Genomic DNA, 20811 nt, shown 5'->3' on the forward strand with positions numbered 1-20811 from the left:
ACACAAAACGGTTCAGGTAGGGATGTTGGGATCCATGTGTGGGATCCGTGCTGCTGGTGCTAGAGAGGACCTACGCTGGAGCAGAAAATGGCTCAGGTGGGATATTGGGATCCGAGTAAGGGATCCAGACTGGACCCATGCCGAGAAGTCAATCAAGGACTGTTCTCCCATGGGGAGGGACCTCCATAGGGAAACAGGGGTGAACTCTTAAACCATTATCCCCTGTAACCCTGTGGAAGAAGATCCATAGTAAGCAAGTGTCCCCTTGCAAGTCTATGGAAGGAGACCCTTCAGGACCTGGGTAACCCTCAGCCTTCGGTTTTAACCCAGGAGGGGGGTAGGCCCAGCCCTGGAGGCCAACACAGAATAAGAGAGAGATAAAGAAGTTCCAACTGCGACGAAAGTGCTGCAGAGTTACTGGAGAGAGAGAGAGAGAAAGAGCTGGAATTCCAAGAACAGAAAAGGACTGCTTCTCCTCCTTGGACTGATATAAAGGGAAGTGGGGGGAGAAGTATCTTCTGTAAATACATAATACCTTTTACTTAAGTAGAATTGTTATAAATATAATTCTTTAGTTTTAGTTTGTTAATAATAAATACTCATACCTTTTTTAATTCAGTCTCTTTTTGTCTGCATAAACCTTCTCTCAACTGATAGTAATTGTATGTGGGGGTGTAAAAGTAAATTGAGCCAGGGCAAAACCACGACAACCAGGAAATGCAAAACATCCTCGTGCTGCTCCCAGGCATTTTTAGTTCTGTCCTGCTTCCTGGCAAACTAAGTTTGCCTGTAGGTCAAAGAAGGACAGACTCAAGCTTAAGAAATTAAAATATTTTGGAGTTATAATCCTTAAAACATGACCTTTCAAAGGGAGATTAGTAACAGGAAAAACAGCCAAATTGAGTCATGGCAGAATAAATGACTTTGATTTGATTCTTCACAATGTTTTGTTTTTATTATTAATTTTACTCCAGCAATTACCAAACGATCACATCGGGGCCCTGCTTAAATTAAAAAGGCTTCATAAGCTGACTCCTGTCTGCCAACTGGGAATAAATCAACTCCTCTGGAACTCTTTGGAATGGACAAAAAGATTTGTTTAAACTCTTTGTCAAAACCTTTAACTTGACTGAGCTTCAGGACTCCTGCAACTCTCCTGTTATTAGTTCATTACCTGGATTATAAACCATATTTATCTGCTTGGCCCAGGTAAAGATTTACAAATATAAAATAAGATCCTTCATTTCCAGGAGCTACAAGCTGTAATCACACACAAGGACATTTGTCATTTTTTGGTTCTGCAAAAGCTTGGGAAACTTTTCCCTTTTATATTTTCCCTTCTGAACTTGTCTCTTTCCTTTCTCTCCCTTCCTCTACTCAGAAGACCTTTCCTGTGGTTTATTCCTGTGTGGACTCTCTCCGATCCTTCCACAGGACTTTATGGAGATGTGGCTGTTGCAACAACTAATTATTGGATCTTTCTTGGGTTTGATTGAGACTGTTCAGATGATGAAACACATATTTTACATTATCCTGAACTGCAAATTTGTTACACAATTAAAAGAGGATATATAAAAAAGGTTTGAATAGCATAATTGAAAAAGGCTCATTACCTGTCCAATTGCCATAAAGTAAAGCTGTATCTGTCGTCTAAAGAGGAAAAAAGCCTTTTTTCCCCTTTTGATTTGAACACACGTTTGGACTTTTTTTCCTGTATCAAATGAAGCAAAAAGAATATGTTATTACAACTTTATTATTTCCTAAATGCATGGTGTGTGCTACAGAGCACCACTGAACTGTGCCAGCCTTCCTGCAGGCTGGATAAACTCAGTGCAGATTTGCACCAGGAGCTGTAAATCATCAACCATCCCCATGCCCTGGGGTGAGCCCTGACCCCAGCAATGCCTTCTGGGGACAGGTTCTCCACGTGTGCAGGCATCCCCCTCCCTGCAGGTGTTCCAAGTTTCCCTCTCCCACGGCCCTCCACCCAGCCGTGGAACACTGACAATCCACAATGGTTCATACATGGGATGGATTTTTGACTTTGGTAGATCTGGGGCAACCTGGAACTTGTTCAGCCTCTTGTGCCCCTTTTTTTCCTGCAATAACCCAACCCAATCCAACCAGTACTTTGCTGCTGCTCCAAGGAATTACCAGAAGCTTTTGCTGTGTTTTACCATTGTAGATCTCAATTTTATATAACTCAAGTTAAAGAAGTACAATTTTAAAACACTGGCACTTCTGTATTTCAAACTCCCAGCACAGCACAGACATTTGACAGGTGATCCTGAAACTTGACTGGTGATACTGCCAGCAGGGTATCAATAAATAGGGAATAGCAGGACAAAAGTTCATCCAATACACACACCCCAAAATTGTCCCAAAAATACAGATTGATCTGGGGGGTTGTTTTCTGGAAGGAATAAACCTTTACAGCCCTGCCATACACACAACAAAGTGTGACCCAGGCACAAAGGGGAGCAAAGCTGAGGGTCCTTCAGGCTCCAGATTTAAAGGGTGACATTGGCTGGACACTGCTGGGAGCCCTCACACATTGCCCATGTTGGGGTGAACTCACAGAAGAGACAGAAATGGTTTTCATGCTGCTCCAATATAGAATCTCTTTACCCAAACCCCAAATCTGAACGAAATCTGCCCCTGCTTTTCCCTCCATACACCCAGGACGTGTGTGGGGCACAGAGGGGGAACAGGAGGGTCTGTCTGCACAGCAGACAAGCCTGAAGAAGCACAATCTGTCATCCTCACAACAAACAGTGTGAGTTTAGCCCAGCAAGGGCTTGAATACCCTTGTGACTAACTGGGGGGAGGAGAGGAGGGAAAAAATCCTTACCAATTCCTTAGGGACTTCTATGCAGGAAAACATAATCAAAACACTTATGTGTTGGACCTTGGCAATCACACACCTTTGCCCACCCCCCTTGCTCCAGATGTGCCAGCTACCCCAAAGAACACAAGATGGAACCCACCTAACTCAAACATCAGTTTTGTGGCAGCTGACACTCCCTGGGGTTTGGCACTGGAGCTGAATCTCTGGGGGATCTCTGGGATAGAAGGGGGCATTTCATGGATGGTTCCACTTCTGAACTTCCCTGGGCGAGTTGCAATTGGCTGGTGAGGCCGAAAGATTCAGGATCAGGACTTTTATCTTTCGAAACTACATATTGGATTTTAGGGATAAATTGCAACATTCTGAAACTGGAAAGCTGATAAAACAGAAAATACTGTTTCTCCCTCAAACATATTTGAAGAAGTCCACCCATGAAAACATTCCAGCCCTGCAGAAATCCAAGCCCTTGCAGCCTGCTCAGCTCACCTGATTCCTCCTCTCCACTGACGGCAGGAACAGGACCCTCCTATTGCAGGGGCTCACCTGGAGATGCTGGGTTAAGGACTCACAACTTCTTAAGAAAATCAACATTATAATCTCACAGTTCTGGCAAGGTTTCATTATCAGAGGGGTTCAAAACCAAAGCTCTGTTACCAGGACCAATTAATGCAGGATGGTGCTCTAATGCCAAAGGTTATTTCTGTTGCTGCTTTTGTTACACTCTGGAATAACTCCTGTAGAGATCAGAGCTGGCAACCAGAATTCCAATGGCACTCTTGTTTCATTTTTCAGACTTTGCATTTCAAGAGTGGTGAATTTTATTGGAAACTTTGAAACGGTTGTAACAAACTGCCTCAGAAATTTTATTTTATTTATTTCTGAGGCAGAATTTTCAAACATATCCTTTGAGTGTGCAAACAGTTGAATGAGTTGTAATGATTTTTATTTACAATTTTACATTTGCCTTGATTGATGTCCTAATTTATATTTTGTTAAATGTGAGTTCTTTCATTGTTGTCTTCTGTAATATATATGGATTTTCACTATTTATTTTTTTTTAAATATAACCCACAAGCATAAAGTGTTACAACCTTTTAAATCCAATTGTTGCCACAGGAGCACGGCATGCAAATATTGCATCCAAATATACTGATATTTACACCAGAAAGTTCAGACTTGATGACAGTTCTACACAGTCATGAACAGAGGGCTAGTTTTATGTGGTGACCATGAATAAATAAAAGCTCTGAGCTTTTCTTTGTTGTTCCCATTGATAACTGCCAGCCTGCCCTCCATGGTTAACACAGGCCTGCATTTTGTAGAGTAGGGATGGAAGACCTTTTGGAGCCCGATAGTTTGATCCCCATTTAATTAGTTTTTAGAAATCAGGAGCTGGACTCGAAGGTGCTGAGGGGTCCCTCCCAGCTCAGCACATCCCACGATTCCATCCCCCAAACCACTGAACCGCGTCACTCATGGCCAGCTCCAGACGCCGCTGAAACACCTCCAGGGACGGCGACTCCACCTGGGCGAGCTCTTGCAGCGCCCGAGCGCCCTGTGGGTGCAAACAACTCTTCCGATCCCTGCCCTGGCCCTGCCCGGCCTCAGCCCGAGCCCCTTCGCTCCTGCCAGCGCAGGCTCCTTCCCAGCAGCCGCCTGAGGAGAAGGCGGCTCCCGGCTCCCCTGTGCCCCCCGGCCGGCCCCGCTCCGGCCCCGCTCGGGGGGAGAGCTCCCCCGGGGGGCCCTTGGCGGCGGTGGCTCCCTGGGGGTCGCTCCCTGTGGGTCCCTCCCCGCGGTCTCTCCCCGGGGCCGCTCTCTGTGCCCGTCCGGCCGCGGCCGCTCCCAACTCCCAACTGACCGAGGGCACCTCGGCCGGGGCCGGCCCCGGCTCTTGGCCCCGCCCCCTCCGCCTTCCGACCAATCCCCGCCTCGCCCCGCCCACTCCGCGTCCTCCCATTGGCTGCGCGCGCCCAGCCCATGGGGCGAGGAGCGCGCGGGGAGGGTTCGACACCACGTGACCCGCGGTTGGAACAAGGGTCAGGTGGGGAGCGCTGGGAGCTGCCTGGCAACTGATGAGTCATCAGTTCCACGCGCTCCCATTGGTTAAAAAATGCTTCGGGCCCTTCTGTGGCTGATCCCTCCGAGCCCCCTCAGTGTCCCCCAAAAACCGGGACTGTGAGAACTAGGAGGCTTTATTGGCAACACTGGGAGTAGCTGGGCGGGGGCAGAGTGACAGTGGGGGGGGGGATATACAACCCCCCCAGAATCAGCACGGGGATGGCACGGGTCCATGGGGGGCACTGGGAGAGAGGGGGTACTAGGATGAGCTGGGGGGCACTGGGAGAGAGGGGAGACTGGGATGGGTTAGAGGAGCACTGGGAGAGAGAGGGGAATTTTTTTGACCCCTTTCCTGGGCACTGGAACCCCCTGCACCCCTGTGCCCGGCCATCCCAGCTCTCCTTCCCCCACAAGCCATCAACAGGTTTTGGAGCTCCCTCGAGCGTCACAGCCAATAGGACAGCGCTGGTTTAATGACGTCACTGGTTTTCAAGAAGAATATGCCTGCCCCTTCTTCCCGCCCCTGTGAGACTCATCCAATAGAACACTGTGAAATCCGTGACATCACCGGTCACCAGGCAGAATTGGCGAGCTTGGGGGCTGCTTGGAGCAGGGCGGTGCTCGCGGTGGGGGGCGGATCCCGATCGATCGGGATCAGTTAGAATCGATCAGGATCTGGGGTCTCTTCCCACCACCATGTTCTTCACGTGCCGACCCAACGAGGCCATGGTGGTGCTGGGTGAGTTTGGGGGGTCCGGGGACTCCTGGGAACCCCCCAAGTCCCCCCCAAGACTCCTGGGGACCACCAACTTCCCTCCATCAAATCTCCCAGGACTCCCCCAGCCATCCCAAACTGCCTCCTGGGGACCCCCTGTATCTCTTCGTTAGGATCCATGGCCAGAACAAAGACAAGTACAACAGTCATTCAAACATTACAAAAAATCTCTTATTGCAGTTAGAGTAAAAGACTACTAGCAAAGAGGTTAAAAAGCTAAAAAAGAAGACAAAATCACTACTTTATCAGTTAGCATTCATACAATACTACAATCAGGTTTTATTACAACATTAGCTAGTAAAAAGGGAATTAAAGGAATACAAAAAAAAAAGAATACAAAATGTTTTCTTTCCCTGTTGCTTCCTATCAATAAACTGTGCTCACCTGCACAGACAGGCCAGGCCTACCAGGCTCTGCAGGGCTGGTCGGTGCCCGTGCTTGGCGGGTGTCCCCGCAGAGCAGCACAGTGTGGATGGAAGGATGAGCATCGCTCCACCCAGCAGTGCTGACACCCCATTCCATCAGCTCTACATTACACTACGTAGGGCCAGGACGCAGCAGAAGGTGGTGCTTGAGTGGCAGCCAAACAGCGCCCGTTCATCACCTCATGGCAACAGTCTGGGCGTGCTCCACTGTAGGGCAAGGGGCCAACGACCCCTGCCCACATCATCTTCCTCTCCATCACCTTCCTCAGCCCTATGGACGACCTGTACCATTGTGTTCCAAGGGGATTTGTATCTCTCTTGCAGAGTGGAGCCAAGCCAAGGAGGAACTCAGCTCTGATAATTGGGGACATCCAGTTAACTTTGCTAAAGGCACAATGGGCCTTACAGTCAACTTGTGCAATAAAGTCACATTGTACAATACTCTGGCTGGTTTCACATGTGAATATAATCACTTTCTCACCCCTGTGTGCTCCACTGATCATCTAAATCAAAAGTACCCCCTTACACCATGGCAAGCATTGTGCATTCTCATTGTTACACTGATTACCATGGCAACCATTAAGCATTCTAATTGTGAAGTTGGTTACCACTGCAACCATTGTCCATTCTCATTGTGACATCGCTTACCTTGGCAACCACAATGCATTCTCATTGATATGTGCATTACCATGGCAACCATTGTGCATTTGGATTGATAGGTTCGGTTAATAAGGCAACCATTATGCATTCTTATTGATATGTCATTCACCATGGCAACCATCTGTAACACACAGATAATATAAAAATGCCAAAAATTGTTTCTGCCGTTCAAAAACTTCCTATCAAACATTCTCTGTCAGCTCTCTGCCAGAAGTTCTCACCAGGACTTCCCATGGCACTTTTCCTGCCAAAAGATCCTGCCATTGTTTATGATTATCATATCTATTCCAACATCTGAACTAGCTACGTGCCAAAAAACCATGTTCAAGCTACTGTGGACACTATAAAAATTGAGGGCAAATTCTGGAAAATCAGGGAGAGGAAAGGGAGAAGAACTGGTGACTGTAGCCGAGAATCTCTGCCCTCCGCCCCTCACCTTTTCTCCATGGAAACTGCAACACTAAGGAAACATTAAAAGAAACACTAAAGAAACACTAAAACTACCACTAATAGAGAATAAGATAGGACAGTGCTCTACACTAAAGCAATTGTTGAAGCAATTCTACTCAAGTTGGCACCAAAGAAAGAATTATTAATTAGAAATGGATGGAACTCCCCCAGACCAACAATCGTGGGGAGATCTCTGCTCTCAACCTCCAGCAGTGACCTTGGGGGGTCCCAGTCAAGGCAGGAATCTCCACACACCCCCAAGAAGGGTTCTGTTGGCACAACCTGCCCCTGGCAAAGGGCATTGGCCCTTTCTGGTGGAAAGGGATGGACTGACAGTCCCTGGACTCCAGGGGTTGCCTCACCATCAGGGGGGTCATTCGGGGTGGGAGCAGCGGCCAAAGCTCTTCCCGCAGTCAGGGCATTCCTAGGGCTTCTTTTACTGGTGGGTTCGTTGGTGTAAGGTCAAGTTACCTCTGTGGCTGAAGCTCTTCCCACACTCCCCACACTTGTAGGGCCTCTCCCCAGTGTGGATGCGCCGGTGCTTGACAAGGGTGGATTTCAGGTTGAAGCCCTTCCCGCAGTCGGTGCAGCGGAAGGGTCTCTCCCCTGTGTGTGCCTGCTCATGCCTGAGGAGATGTGAGCTGCGCTGAAACCTCTTCCCACATTCCAAGCACTTGTAGGGCCGTTCCCCAGTGTGGATGCGCTGGTGGTTGCGGAGGGTGGAGTTCTGCCTGAAGCTCTGCCCACATTCTCTACATGTGTAAGGCCGTTCCCCAGTGTGGATGAGCTGGTGGCCGAGGAGGTGGGTGCTCTTCCTGAAGCTCTTCCCACATTCCAAGCACCTGAAGGGCTTCTCCCTGCTGGGAGGCTGCTCAGGGTCCACCAGCTCCGAGCTCCGGCTCAAGCTCCGGCCGCCTTCCTGGAACAGAACGGGTCTTTCCTCCTCAGAGCTCTCTGGGCTGGCTTTGCAGCCCCTCCTCCGGGGGCATCTCCGGGCCTTTTCCTCCCCGCTGCCTTCCTGCGCTGGGGAGCCCTTCAAAACGGCCTCTCCCACCAGGCTCTGCCGGGGGGATTTGTCCTCCGTGCTCTCCGTCCTCAGCTCGGGGCCTGGGGCAGGAAGGAAGGACAGGCAGGGGATTTGCCTCCAGCCCAGAGGGAAGGCCAAGGACATGTCCCCAATTCTGGCCCCCACAGGCACCACAAGACAGGGGTAAAGGGGCACTGACTTCCTCCTCACCTGCCTGGGGAGCCTGTAGATATTTCCTCTTCCTTGCAACCTCCTCCTCCATCCGCCCAAGCTTTGGGAAGGACAAATCCTGCTGGGGGGAAACAAGGGCTGAGCGCATTGGTTTCGGGGTTCCTCCTGCCCAAGTCCATCTCTAGAACTCACCGGGCATCCTGGGACCATAAAAACCTCCAAAACACCAAGATTCAGCCCAAAAATCCCCAGCCAGGAGTTCCTCCTGTCTGGTCTCTCCACTTTGGGATTCTGGAGGTCCCCCCTGTTCGGGCTGCTGGGAATCCTGTGTGTATTTGGGGTCTCCCATCTACGTGGTCTCTGCTCTCTCCAGGCTGCTGGGGCTCCCAGGAATCCAAGACTCCCCATCTCCCAACTTCAGGGTTCTGGGGGACCTCCAAAACATCACGATTCAGCTTAGAAAAACTGAAATCACCAATATGCAGGCAAAAAAACTCCTCAGAAATAGCAAGAAAACCCCTGCCCCACAAACTGCAAAAAGTTGAGATTCAGCTGAAATATACTCCAAAATCTGAAGATTAGGCCAAAAAAATCTCCCCCACAAGTTCCCCCTCTCTGGTCTCTCTCCTATGGGGTTCAGAGGGTCTCCCCTGTCTGGGATGTTGGAGGTCCCACTTAGGGATGCTGGGAGTGTTGGGGGTCCCAAGGGTCCCTCCTCTTCTGACTCTCACCTTCGGGGTGCCGCCTTCCCAGACATTTCCCCTCTCCAGGTTCTCCACCTTATTGTCCCAGGGATCCCAGGGGTTCCCACTCTCCAGGTTTCCCCTTCTCCGCTCCCCCGTTTCAGGCTCCCGGGGGTCCCGGGGTTCCTCCCTCTCCGTGCTCCCCCCTCCAGCCTGCCGGGGGTCCCCCAGCTCCGGCATCGCCCGCTCCGCCCTCCACCCTCGGCAGCTCCCAGGGGGACCCCAAAACTGCTGTGTCTGCCCAGCCAGCCCCGGGCTGACAGTGGCCCTGACCCTGTCCCTGCTCCTCCCTGCAGGCTCCGTGGCCGGGCACACTTTGTGTTCCTGGGGGCCACCAGCTCAGCAGCTGCAGCCGCTCCAATCAGCGCCCGCAGCTCTGCAGCAAAGCCCCAGCTCACCTGGCACACAGGGCATGGACACAGCACCTTCTCGCTGCTGGGCACTCCCAGCTCAGCCTCTTCCCCAGCACGGGGCTCTCCTGCCTCAGCACCACCTCTGCCTTCCACTTCTTCTCAGGGCCACCTCAGGGCCTGCTCCGGGCTCACCTCCGGGACATTTCTCAGGGTCACCTGGGTGGGAGAGGAGGGGCAGCACCACAAGTAGGTGAGTCCCGAGACCCCCCTGGTGTCCCCAATGTCCTCAGGGCCTCCCCATGGCCCCAATTCCCCCCTTGACACCCCCAATTCCACTGTTCCCAAACCCCATCCCAAATGTTTCCAGCCCTCTATCACCCCCCAGAAGCCCCCTCTGGACCCTCTGACCACAGACCATGCCCCATTCCCCCTTCACACTCATAGAAAATTCAAAGACATGTGGAGACGCGTTGGGGACAATTAGGGGGCTTTGGGGGGCACTGGGTGATTACTGGAGGATACTGGGACATACTGGGGGGAACCAGGGGACATTGGGACTGGGGGGTTATTGAGGGATGCTGGGAGGGCACTGGGAAGGACTGGGTGATTACTGGGGGATTACCAGGACACACGGGGGGACACTGGGAGGTTACTGGGCCATACTGGGGGTTACTGGGTGCTCACTGGAGGATCATTGAGCCATACTAAGGGGCAGTGGGAGGTCACTGGGAAAGACTCGGTGGTCACTGGGGGGGTTACTGGGTCATACTGAGAGACACTGGGAGGTCACTGGGCTATACTGGGGGCACTGGGATCCCCTTACCCCCATGTGGTTCATCTCCCTCAAAAGGCTTTAGGCGGCACCACCAGGACCACTGCCCTGAGAGCGGGGGAATCCCCTGCACCCCACTGATAGGCTTTAGGGGACCCCCGGGATCCCCTCCCAGTGGGGTCTCTGTGTGCTGAATTTTGGGGGTCTCTGGGGTTCGGGGAGGCTTCGGGACCCGCTTTCCCTGCGGTCGGTCCGCCCAGCCGGCAGGGGGCGCTGCGGCAAGAGCGGCAATGGCGGCGCCGCGCTGGCCTAATGGGAGTTGTAGTTTGCTCATGGGGACTCCGCCGGCGCCTGCGCAGTGCAGCCATGGCGTTTAAACCTCTCTCCTGAGGGGGTTCCATGGCCCCAGCCCTTTCAGGGACCTCCTAAACCCCTTCAGGCACCTTCACCCTCCCCTCTGAGCGCCCTCAGGACACCAAATCCCCTCCGCGAAACCCTGAGAGCCCCTCACGGACCTCAAAACCTCCTCGGGAACCCCCGAGCCCCTCCTCTCTACTCTGCCGAGCCCTCCAGCCTTCCCGCCCGCAGCCGCGCTCCCCGCAGCCCCCGAGCGCATCCCCAGCCCCGCCGCGGGGCCAGGCCTCACAGAGTCGAACACGCCTGTATCGCCGCCATTGCTTTCCCGGCAGCCACCGCGGGGCTGTGCGCGCGCACCGCCGGCAGAGACCCCGCCCCGCCCCCTTTTCCGCGCGGGGCACGCCGGGAGTTGTAGTTGCAGCGGCTCAAAGCTCCCAACTCCCCCAGACTCAATTCCCCACGGGCGTTCCTGGGGCAGAGCGGGGCAGAACCGGGGCGGGGACGGGACGGGTACTGGGTGGAAATCATTATAAAAACTTTAACACCTGCGTTGGAAGGGACGGGTGTGGGTTTGTATTCCTGGAGCCTCAAGGCTCATGGAAACCTCTGCTGCTTCTCTGACCTCCTGCCCAGTTTGGCCTGGAGTCTTTTTCCCTCTGCAGCCTTTTAGGCAGCAACGTTTATGGGGTTTATGAGGACATGGCCTTTATGAGGAGAGCCTCTTAGGAGGTTTGTGGATTCTCTAGATGCAACCTGGCAAAAAGGGAGAAGCTGAAAAAAAGGGTAAAACATTGGGGAGAGCCCTGAGGCTCAGATCCACTGCTGGTGGGGGACTGTAGGGACAAGAGAGTTGTACAGAACAAGGGAGAGCCGTGGGGGCACTGTGGGGCTGTGGCTCTGGCTGCAGCCAAACCCCCCCATCCCAGAGGAAGGCAAAGGGCACACAGAGATCTCAAAATGCCCAGGGGGATGGGAATTGAATTTTTAAAAAATCCTGAGAACACCAAAAAGGACCTTGATGAAAACCTCTGGTGTGAAGCCAAGGGCTTTCACCCATGGCTGTTGCCTCGTTCCTCCCAGCTGCAAGGTCTGGGATGAGGGGAGATGACTGTGTGGCCAGACAGGTCTTTGGGCAGATGGGACACCCGGCCTTTCCTCAGAGCAACCAGGATGGCCCAGCCCTGCACAGCCCCCCCAGAGCCTGGCAAGCTGCTTTGCAAGAGGAAAAACCTACAGTGGTGTCACCCTGAGAGTTTCTCTTGTCTCAGCCTCTGCTGCCAAGTGGTGGGGCAAGAAGAGGCGGGTGGCACAGGCAGGGCCAGCAATGCCTGTCCCGCTCCTGCCATGGTGCCCAGGTGAGCTCCCCTGGGACAGGGGGTTGCAGGAATTGTCAGATCCCCTTACCCTGGTAGGGCAGAATTGTTTGGGAATCGGTATTATCTTGTTTGGTTTTCATAATCACACAGCAAAATGGTCATTATTCTATCAATATGTGTGTGTGTGTATTTATCTATGTATATTTAATTTTGAGAGCAGAGCAGTGCTGTTTTGAAACTCATCTTTCCTATAAAGGAATTTCTCTCCTGACAATAAACTCCCTGAAGATTTGTATGCCCCGTGCCTCTCCTTTCAGCAGGGCTTCAGAGTCCCAGAGGCATCAGGACGGGCCCTCTGGCTTTTGCAAGGTCTGCTGTGCTCAGGCTCCACCAATCCTTTGGGGAAATCTTTGCTGGGTGAGCAAGCCAGGCTGCTGCAGGCCCAGGCTCAGCTGGAGGGAGCCACTATGGCATGGACGCTGTGTCCCCATGGGCAGGGTTTGCTTTGGAGCCTGTGCTTGTTGGAACACAGGGATCTGTGAGCTGAGCTGGGGATGGACCCGCGGCCCGGCCCAGGCGCCCCATGGAGCTGCTCTGGGCTGTGTGCTGGGACAGGGACACACAGGACCTGCTCCTGACACGTCCCTGCACACTCCACCAAGAACCAGCAGCATCTTCCTGCCTTTCTCTAAGCACAAAAGTGTGTTTGCTTCCTCTGTAGGGGTAACCCCCCATTCCCCACTGTTCCCCAGGAAGCTGCAGCCCCTGCAGGGCTCATCGCGGCCTCCAGCACTGAGTGCTCAGCACAGGCAGCACATGGAGCTGCTGAGAGAGTGCAGAGGAGGCCTGTGAGGTGCTGCGAGGGCTGGAGCCCCTGTGCCCTGAGGAAAGGCTGCCAGAGTTGGGGTTGCTGAGGCGGGAGAAGAGAAGGCCCCGGGGAGGCCTCAGTGCAGCCGGGCAGGAGCTGAAGGGGCCCAGAGGAAAGCTGGGACAGAGTGTTCAGCAGGGCCTGTGGGGAGAGGACAAGGGGGCACGGCTTGAACTGAAGGAGGGTGATTTAGGGTCGATCTAAGGGAGATGTTTTCTTCCAGGCAGGCTGGAGGGGACTGGCACAGGCAGCGCCTGAGAGGCTCCATCCCTGGGAACGTTGAAGGGCCGGTTGGATGGAGCCCTCAGCAACCTGGTGTGGTGGGAGGTTGCTCAGGTTGGAACAAGATGATTTTTAGGGTCCCTTCCAAGGCAAATCATTTGAGGATTTGATCATTCTCTGGTCCCTGTCCCCACAACTCCTGTGACATCCCAGCTGCCAGAGCTGTGCCCGTGTTCCATGTGGAATGGCCAGCACCAGCACCCAGCACAGTGCAGCCATTCCCCTGCTGCCATCACACCTTTGTGCAGCTCCCAGTGCAGCCTCTGCGCTGACCAACCCTGCTGTGCTCTGAGACAGCCCTTCCCCCTGCTCAGAGACCACCCTTCCTCCTGCTCCCAGCACACTGTCCTGCCCTGCTCCCTTCAATCCCCAGCAGTCCTGAACAGCAGCTGCTGTGTGGATCTTGTCCCCATCCCAGCAGGATGCTCCCTCTTTTCCTGAGGAAGGTACGGGGCCGTTCCATGCAGGTGGGCACCCCTCGACCGCCCGGGGGGCTGGAGCTCTGTAGGGATGGTGTGGGACAGGGAGCCCATTCTGAGATTGTACCCCTGATGCAGCTGAGAGAGACACAGTAGAGGAGATGAAAATCGATATGGGATTGGATAGTGAGGAAATGATGGAGACGGATCTGGAGGAGGATGTGCAGGAAGAGATGGAGATAGATCTGGAGGAGGACACAGAGGAGGAGATGGATCTTGAGCAGGAAGATGAGGAGCAGGACATGGTGCTGGGATGAAGACCCCCAGCAGCAGGACAGGCCCGTCCTGGCCATGCCCTGCCCCAGGGACAGGGGGTCACTGCTGCCAGGCTGGGGCTGGGCTGGGTGGTCCCGCTCAGGGACACGGTGCCCCGTGCCCGGGATTCTGGCGGCACAACCCCCACCCCCGGCCTGCCCTGTGCCTGCTTTGGGCCACACAAGCCACGTGCCAGCGCCTGGGGCCCGGCTCCCATCCCCAGCCGGGCTCAGGCCTGGCGCCAGAGTCCCGCTGTGCCCAGCGTGTGCCAGGCTGGGGGCACAGGGAACACCCAGCAGGGCCCGACTGCACTGACCCTGCCCTTGCTTTTCTTCCAGGACTGATGGACATGCCGACCATGCCATTGCTCATTGCTGTACATATGTTTTACATCTTGTTTTTGTACATACGTTTCATATTTTTGATAGTTTAAGAAGATAGATTTTTTTTTAAAAAGTTTTTTTATGAAGAAGATTGTTATAGTATTTTATGAGAAGATAGTTTTTATTAAGATGATAGTTTTTTATTAAGAAGTTAGGTTTTATTAAGAAGATAATTGTTTTTATAAAGAAGATTTTTTTTTTTTAAAGAAGACTGTTGTTTCTGGAAAGAAGACTGTTGTTTATATAAGGAAGATCATTATAATAAAAATAACTTCTGTATATATTTTATATGTTCCTGTTTTGTTGTCCTTGTGTAAGACATCTCACAGGTTATCATTGTTATCCAGGCCCACAGAATGTGCCCTCTCAGCCCAGACACCCCCCTGTCCTGGGCTCATCCCCAGCCCTGGGGGCAGCAGGGCACGGGGGGTTCTGCCACTCTGCTCCACTCTCAGCACACCCCACCTGCAGTGCGGCCTCCAGCTCTGGGGTCCTGACACAACAAGGCCAGGAACTGTTGGAGCGAGGCCAGAGGAGGCCCCCAAGGGGCTCAGGGGACTCGAGCACCTCCCCTCTGCAGACAGGCTGGGAAAGCTGGGGCTGTCCAGCCTGGAGAAGAGAAGGTTGTGTGGAGACCTCGGAGAACCCTTCCCGTGGGTGAAGGGGCCTCCAAGGAAGCCGGAGGGGGACTCTTGGTCAGGAACTGCAGTGACAGGACAAGGGGAATGGGCTCAAACTGCCAGAGAGGAGGGTTAGATTTGATGTTAGGACTATATTGTTTCCTATGAGGGTGGTGAGGCCCTGGCAGGGGTTGTGCAGAGAGGCTGTGGATGTTGGACCTGCTGCCTGGGAGGAGAAAGGCACAGGCTGAGTCTGCAGCTCCCCCAGGTACTACACACACTGGGACACTGTGGGGACCCCCTGAGCCACCCTCTGTAAAGTGTGGGGATCAAGAAATGAATGCCCTGCCCAGCTGTGGCTCTGGATTAGATCTGACACCATCACTCTCCCCTTGTTGTGATGCAAGGGCAGGAGAGGAGCAGGATGCTCTCCAATGACTAGGAGATTGTCCCCAGTAGTTGTAACAGGGTGAGTTTGAAAGGATGCTGAGGTTGAAAACCAAGACACTGCTAAGAGCTCAACAATAAACCCAATATTTATTACAGAAAGTGGCCAAGTAAACGGGAACCCGAGAGACAGGAAAGGAGAGGAGTGAACTGAGCCCTCAGTGAAACCCCCACTCACTCAGGTGTGTTTTATGAGGTTGTCTTACCGACCCCAGGATAACCAGAATTCCCCACAGCAGAGGCTGCATCCTCGGAGGGTCAGCAGGCTCACAAAGATAGCGGCGTCCCCACAAAAGGCAACCTTGTCCTTCCTGTGAAGCTTGAGTGCCCCGAGCATGAGCCACCTGCATTTTTATCCACTGAGCCGGGGACGTCTCCCTGGGCCGGTGTGGCAGCACCGCCCAGCCAGAGGCCCTCGGTCCCTCCCCCGTTCTGGGAGTGCCCCCCTTCAGCCATGCGGGAGAACGTGGGGATTCCCCTCGCACTTGTGCTGTTTCACTCAAGGGGTCTGATCTATTTGGGTCTGGGGGCTTTACTTCATCCTCTCCTCTTCAGTTTCTCCTTTAAATGTCCCCTACAGACAACCAGCTGATCACAGAACACCAATTCAAACAGTCTATACAAGAAACTCTCTCCAAGGACGAAGCTCCTGTTTAGCAGTGAACTTGGCAGGCAAAGAACAAAACTTTTGCAGGTGGCTGGGCCAAATACAGACCAAAAAATATCAACAATCCCTGATACACCTGCCCTGATTTCTGTGTTGAAGATGCTTCTTCAGCCCTTCTCTGGAGCTGCAGGGGCAGTGCCTGTGTGCAGAGCTGGAGGGAAGAGATTCCCAGCACAGCAGCACAGCCAGGGACAAGGGCACTTGTTCTTTCCACATCTCGGCTTTGGGAAAGGCTGGGGAAGGTTGGGAAAGGTGTTAACAGGGTGGTTTTGCCTGAGGTGTTAAACATGGGAGCGGGTCTATCTTCACAATTCCCAAGAGAAGAGATGGCAGAAAGCTGCCCTGCAGGTTGTATTTGAAGGAAGAGGAAAAGAGACCGAGGGGAAGGTGTTTCTTTCCTGGAGGGCAGGGCTGTCGTTCGCTTGCAGGAGCCCCGCGCTGGAATTGTCAGTCCGACTGCCAAATTGGAATCTGGACAAAGATTCCTGCCAGACAAAAGGTGGCAGGACAGAAAGCTCTTGCTGCCCATGGAGTGCCCAGGGTGGCCCACCAACTGCACCTGAAACCCGAAGGTTACAGGCTTTCTTTCCTGGGGGAAAGGCCGTGACTTCCCAAAGAGTCCCATGGCAGATGGGTGGGGCTGCACTGGGGGGGTGTGGGGCGTTGGTTCTTTGGTTTCCAGGGGCTATTCCAGAATGGAGAGGATGGGCTGGGACATCATAAAGGGGCACATGGGTGGGGCTGCATTCTGACCTTGTGGGGTGTTGGTTCTTTGGTTGCCAAGGGCTATTCCGGAATGGAGAGGGTAGGCTGTGACATCACAAAAGGGCCTCAAGCACATGGGTTGGTTTAGTGGGTTGACCCTGGCTGGATTTCAAACACCCACTAAAAGCTGCTACCTCCCCCTCCCTCTGCAACTCCACAGAGGAGAGAAAAAAAACAGCTGAGGATTCCTGAGTAGAGATAAGGGTGGGGAGAAAGTCGCTTCCTAATGGGCAAAACAGACTCAAAGTAGGGATAGTACTTAAATTTATTACTGACAGGATAAAAGCCAAAGAGTGAGAAATAAAACAGTCTGAAAAACACCTTCCCCCCACCCCTCCTTCCTTCTCAGCTCTCCCTCCTCCCCCCAGCGGTGCAGGGGGACAGGCAATGGGGGTTACAGTCAGTTGTTGTTTCTGTCACTGCTCAGGGAGAGGAGTTGGATCCTTCCCTGCTCCCGTGGGGTCCCTCCCATGGGAGACAGTCCTGGATGGACCTCTCCAGTGAGTCCATCCCTCGGGCAGCAGCTCTTCCCACCCTGCTGTCCCGTGGGTCCCTCCTCCATGGGGTCAGTCCTTCAGGGATGAGCTGACCCGGCGTGGGTCCCCCACAGGGGCCACGAGTCCTGCCTGGGAAAAACCTGCTCCAGCCTGGGCTTCCCTCTGCACGGGCTGCAGGTCCCTGCCAGGACCTGCTCCATCCTGGGCCTGCCCCGGGGTCACAGCCTCCTTCCTGCATCCCCCTGCTCCAGCGTGGGAGCCTCCAGGGGCTGCAGGGGGGTCTCTGCACCCCGATGCTCCCCCAGGGGCTGCAGGGGCCTCAGCTCTGAGTCCTTCCCTGTCCTGGAGCACCTCCTGCCCCTCCTTCTGCACCGCCCTTGGTGTCTGCGTTGCTGTATCCCATGTTCCCACTCTGCTCTTCCCAGGCTGCAATTTCTTCTGTGCAACTCCTCTCTTCTGAAATCTGTTATCCCAGAGCTGTTCCTGTTGCTCCTGATGTGGCTCGGCCTTGGCCAGTGGCAGGAAGTCCGTCCTGAAGCAGCTGGCATTGGCTCCATGGGACAGGGGAAGCTTCTCGCAGCTTCCAACAGAAGCCACCCCTTGAGCCCCCCCGCTACCAAAACCCAGCCACAGAAACCCACTGTCTTGTGCAGCTCTTTCTCCAAGCCAAGCAGGTGGGAGTTGGTGCCAAGGAGCTGAAACCTGCAGGTCCAGCCTTTAGTGGAGGAAGCTCAGATTTGCCCAAGGCTGCTTTGAGTCCCAGGGCTTGGATGAGGGAATGGTGGGGTGGGGATAGGGATAAAGTCTGATGGATTGTCAGACACAAAGGGTCTTGATTTTCTGTATCTATTCAGACTGAATTAGGAGGTGCTTGGGATCAATATCGACTGGGGATTGCTGATATCAATGTAAAAACAGGAAAAAAGTGAACAGGTCACAAAAAAGACATCTTTATTTGTGGTTTTATTAATACAATATATTCACTTTGAATACACTTCTGAGATCTGTCTAATTAACCACAGAAGAATTGAAGACTTAGAAGGAAATTATTCCCAGGGGCTTGTCTGGTTAAGATGCCATCACTGAGAAGAGAGTGTGGAGGAATGAGCAGACAAGGACACCATCCCTGGGGCTGGGGAAGCAGGAACTCAGAGTCACTGGTTCCAGGTGGCAAATGGACTGTGGGATGTTTCTGTGAGAGCCCATAATGGGTGTGCTGCTTTCAGGGGGAGTCCAGTTAAATTTCTTCCCCGTGGCCAGTGCAGGGCTGTGTTTTGGATTTGTGCTGAACACAGGGTTGATAATCCCAGAGTCACAGAATATGCTGAGTTGGAAGGGACCCCCAAGGATCATCCAGTCCAACCCTTAGCCCTGCACAGGACCATCCCCAAGGCTCACACCATGAGCCTGAGAGGATCATCCAAACACTTCTTGAGCTCTGTCAGCCTTGGTGCTGTGCCCACTGCCCTGGGGAGCCTGTTCAGTGCCCAACCACCCTCTGGGGGAAGAACCTTTTTCCAAGATCCAGCCTAACCCTGCCCTGACACAACTCCAGGCCATTCCCTCAGTCCTGTCCCTGGTCCCCCCAGAGCAGAGCTCAGGGCCTGCCCCTCCTCTGCCCCTGCCCAGGAAGTTGTGACTGCAGTGAGGTCTCCCCTCAGTCTCCTCTTCTCCAGCTGAACACACCAAGTGCCCTCAGTGTCCTCACACGCCTTCCCCTCCAGGCCCTTCCCCATCCTCGTGGCCTCCTTTGGACACTCTCCAATGGCTCAGTCTCTCCCTTCCATTGTGTCCCCCCAAACTGCTCCAATCTTGCAGGTGAGGCCGCCCCAGGGCAGAGCAGAGCGGGACAATCCCCTCCCTGATGCCCCCAGCACAGGCTTGGCCCTCCTGGCTGCCAGGGCACTGCTGACTCAGGGCCAACTGGCACCCACCAGCACCCCCAGGGCCCTTTCCCGGCACTGCTTCCCAGCCTCTCATTCCCAGTGTGTCCGTCCAGCCGGGGTTGCCCCATCCCAGGGCAGGATCCGGCCCTTCCCCCTGGGGAACTTCCCATGGTTGTTGATTCCCAGCCCTCGGATCTGTCCAGGTCTCTCTGCAGGGCCTTCCTGCCTTGCAGGGGCTCAGCAGCTCCTCCCAGTTTTGGGTCACCTGCAAACTTGCTCAGTGTCCCTTCCAGTGCTGTGTCCAAGTCATTGATGGAGATGTTGGAGAGCACAGGGCCCAAGATGGAGCCCTGTGAAACCCCAGCAGTGACAGGTCACAGTCTGATGTCACCCCTGTCACTGTTACAGGGTCCCTTTGGTTCCATGAGCCCCACATGTCATAATAGCCCCTTTGATTCCATGAGATTCCACAGTGTCCCTGGGTTCCTTTGGCTCCAGGAGGCCCTGCAGTGTCCCAGCAGCCCCTTGATTCCTTTGTGCCACTGGAGACAGCCCATAATCCTACCCTGCCTTGTCCATGGCTCCTTAGCCTTCTGAAAGGTTGCAAAGGGGTTCAGCAGCAGTGATTCCCATCCTGCTGGCTCTGCTTCCCAGCCTGACCAGCATGGCCAGTGCAGGGTCAGCCCAGGGTGCCACAGCCCCTCCCTCTGCAGAGCAGCCCCTCCAGCTCAGGGCCCTGTTGGGATCCCAGGCTGGGATCTGCAAGTGGCCAAGAAAGAGGGTTCTCTGTGCCATGGATTCCTCTGTGCAGGCACAGAAATGCTGTCTTGCTCTTCTCCAGGCACATCCCTTTCCCCTGGGCAGTGTGTCGAGGCTGCCTTGGCCAGTTGCAGATGTTAAAAGTTACTATGTGAAATGGGAAATATTATGTTAAAAAAAACACCTAAGAAGTTTCAGGATTGCACTGTTCTGTATCTTGTTGTAATAAAAGGGGGGGGAGATGCAGCGTTTGGGGTTTCAGGAGTGCCAGCAGAGCGTTCTGGGAAACAAATTCTGCGGGACTCCGCTGCACATGAGCAGTGAAGACCTTTGGCAGGAATTGTTGAGAGGGTTACCTGTTGGGACGTGTTACAATTCAAAACTGCTACTTAAGCCTTTGTTCTCTCTCAATAAAGCATTCTGTTACACACCATATTGGTGTCTCTTGGTCCATGCAGACTACTTATTTATTATATTAATAATATTTCAACAGTTCTTTCCACATCTCGTCTTTGGGAAAGGTTGGGGAAGGTTGGGAAAGGTGTTAACAGGATGGTTCTGCCTGAGGTGTTAAACATGGGAGTGGGTCTATCTTCACAATTCCCAAGAGAAGAGATGGCAGAAAGCTGCCCTGCAGGTTGTATTGGAAGGAAGAGGAAAAGAGACCAAGGGTAAAGGGGTTTCTTTCCTGGAGGGCAGGGCTGTCGTTTGCTTGCAGGAGCCCTGCGCTGGAATTGTCAGTTTGACTCCAAAATTTGAATCTGGACAAAGATTCCTGCCAGACAGAAGGTGCCAGGACAGAAAGCTCTTGCTGCCCATGGAGTGCCCAGGGTGGCCCACCAACTGCACCTGAAACACGAAGGTTACAGGCTTTCTTTCCTGGGGGAAAGGGTGTGACATCACAAAGGGGCAATGGCAGATGGGGGGGGCAGCAGTCTGACATTTTGT

General features: G+C 53.5%; 1 protein-coding gene across 1 annotated transcript in view; it reads right to left on the bottom strand.

The window, feature by feature from the left end:
- Positions 1 to 10910, bottom strand: part of LOC126653216 (zinc finger protein 773-like) — a 96750-nt gene extending 85840 nt beyond the window's left edge. The window contains exons 1-5 of the mRNA XM_050340740.1: positions 10798 to 10910; positions 9556 to 9726; positions 8607 to 8848; positions 8454 to 8535; positions 7203 to 8323 (exon numbers count right to left, since the gene is read on the bottom strand). Coding sequence (XP_050196697.1) covers positions 7653 to 8323; positions 8454 to 8535; positions 8607 to 8822 — 969 coding nt within the window. The 5' untranslated portion in view covers positions 8823 to 8848; positions 9556 to 9726; positions 10798 to 10910 and the 3' untranslated portion in view covers positions 7203 to 7652. The remainder of the gene's footprint in view (positions 1 to 7202; positions 8324 to 8453; positions 8536 to 8606; positions 8849 to 9555; positions 9727 to 10797) is intronic.
- Between the last annotated feature and the right edge of the window lie 9901 nt (positions 10911 to 20811).

Source organism: Myiozetetes cayanensis, unplaced genomic scaffold (assembly GCF_022539395.1).
Source record: "Myiozetetes cayanensis isolate MyiCay16 unplaced genomic scaffold, myiCay2020 scf98, whole genome shotgun sequence".
Classification (NCBI taxonomy): Eukaryota; Metazoa; Chordata; class Aves; order Passeriformes; family Tyrannidae; genus Myiozetetes; species Myiozetetes cayanensis.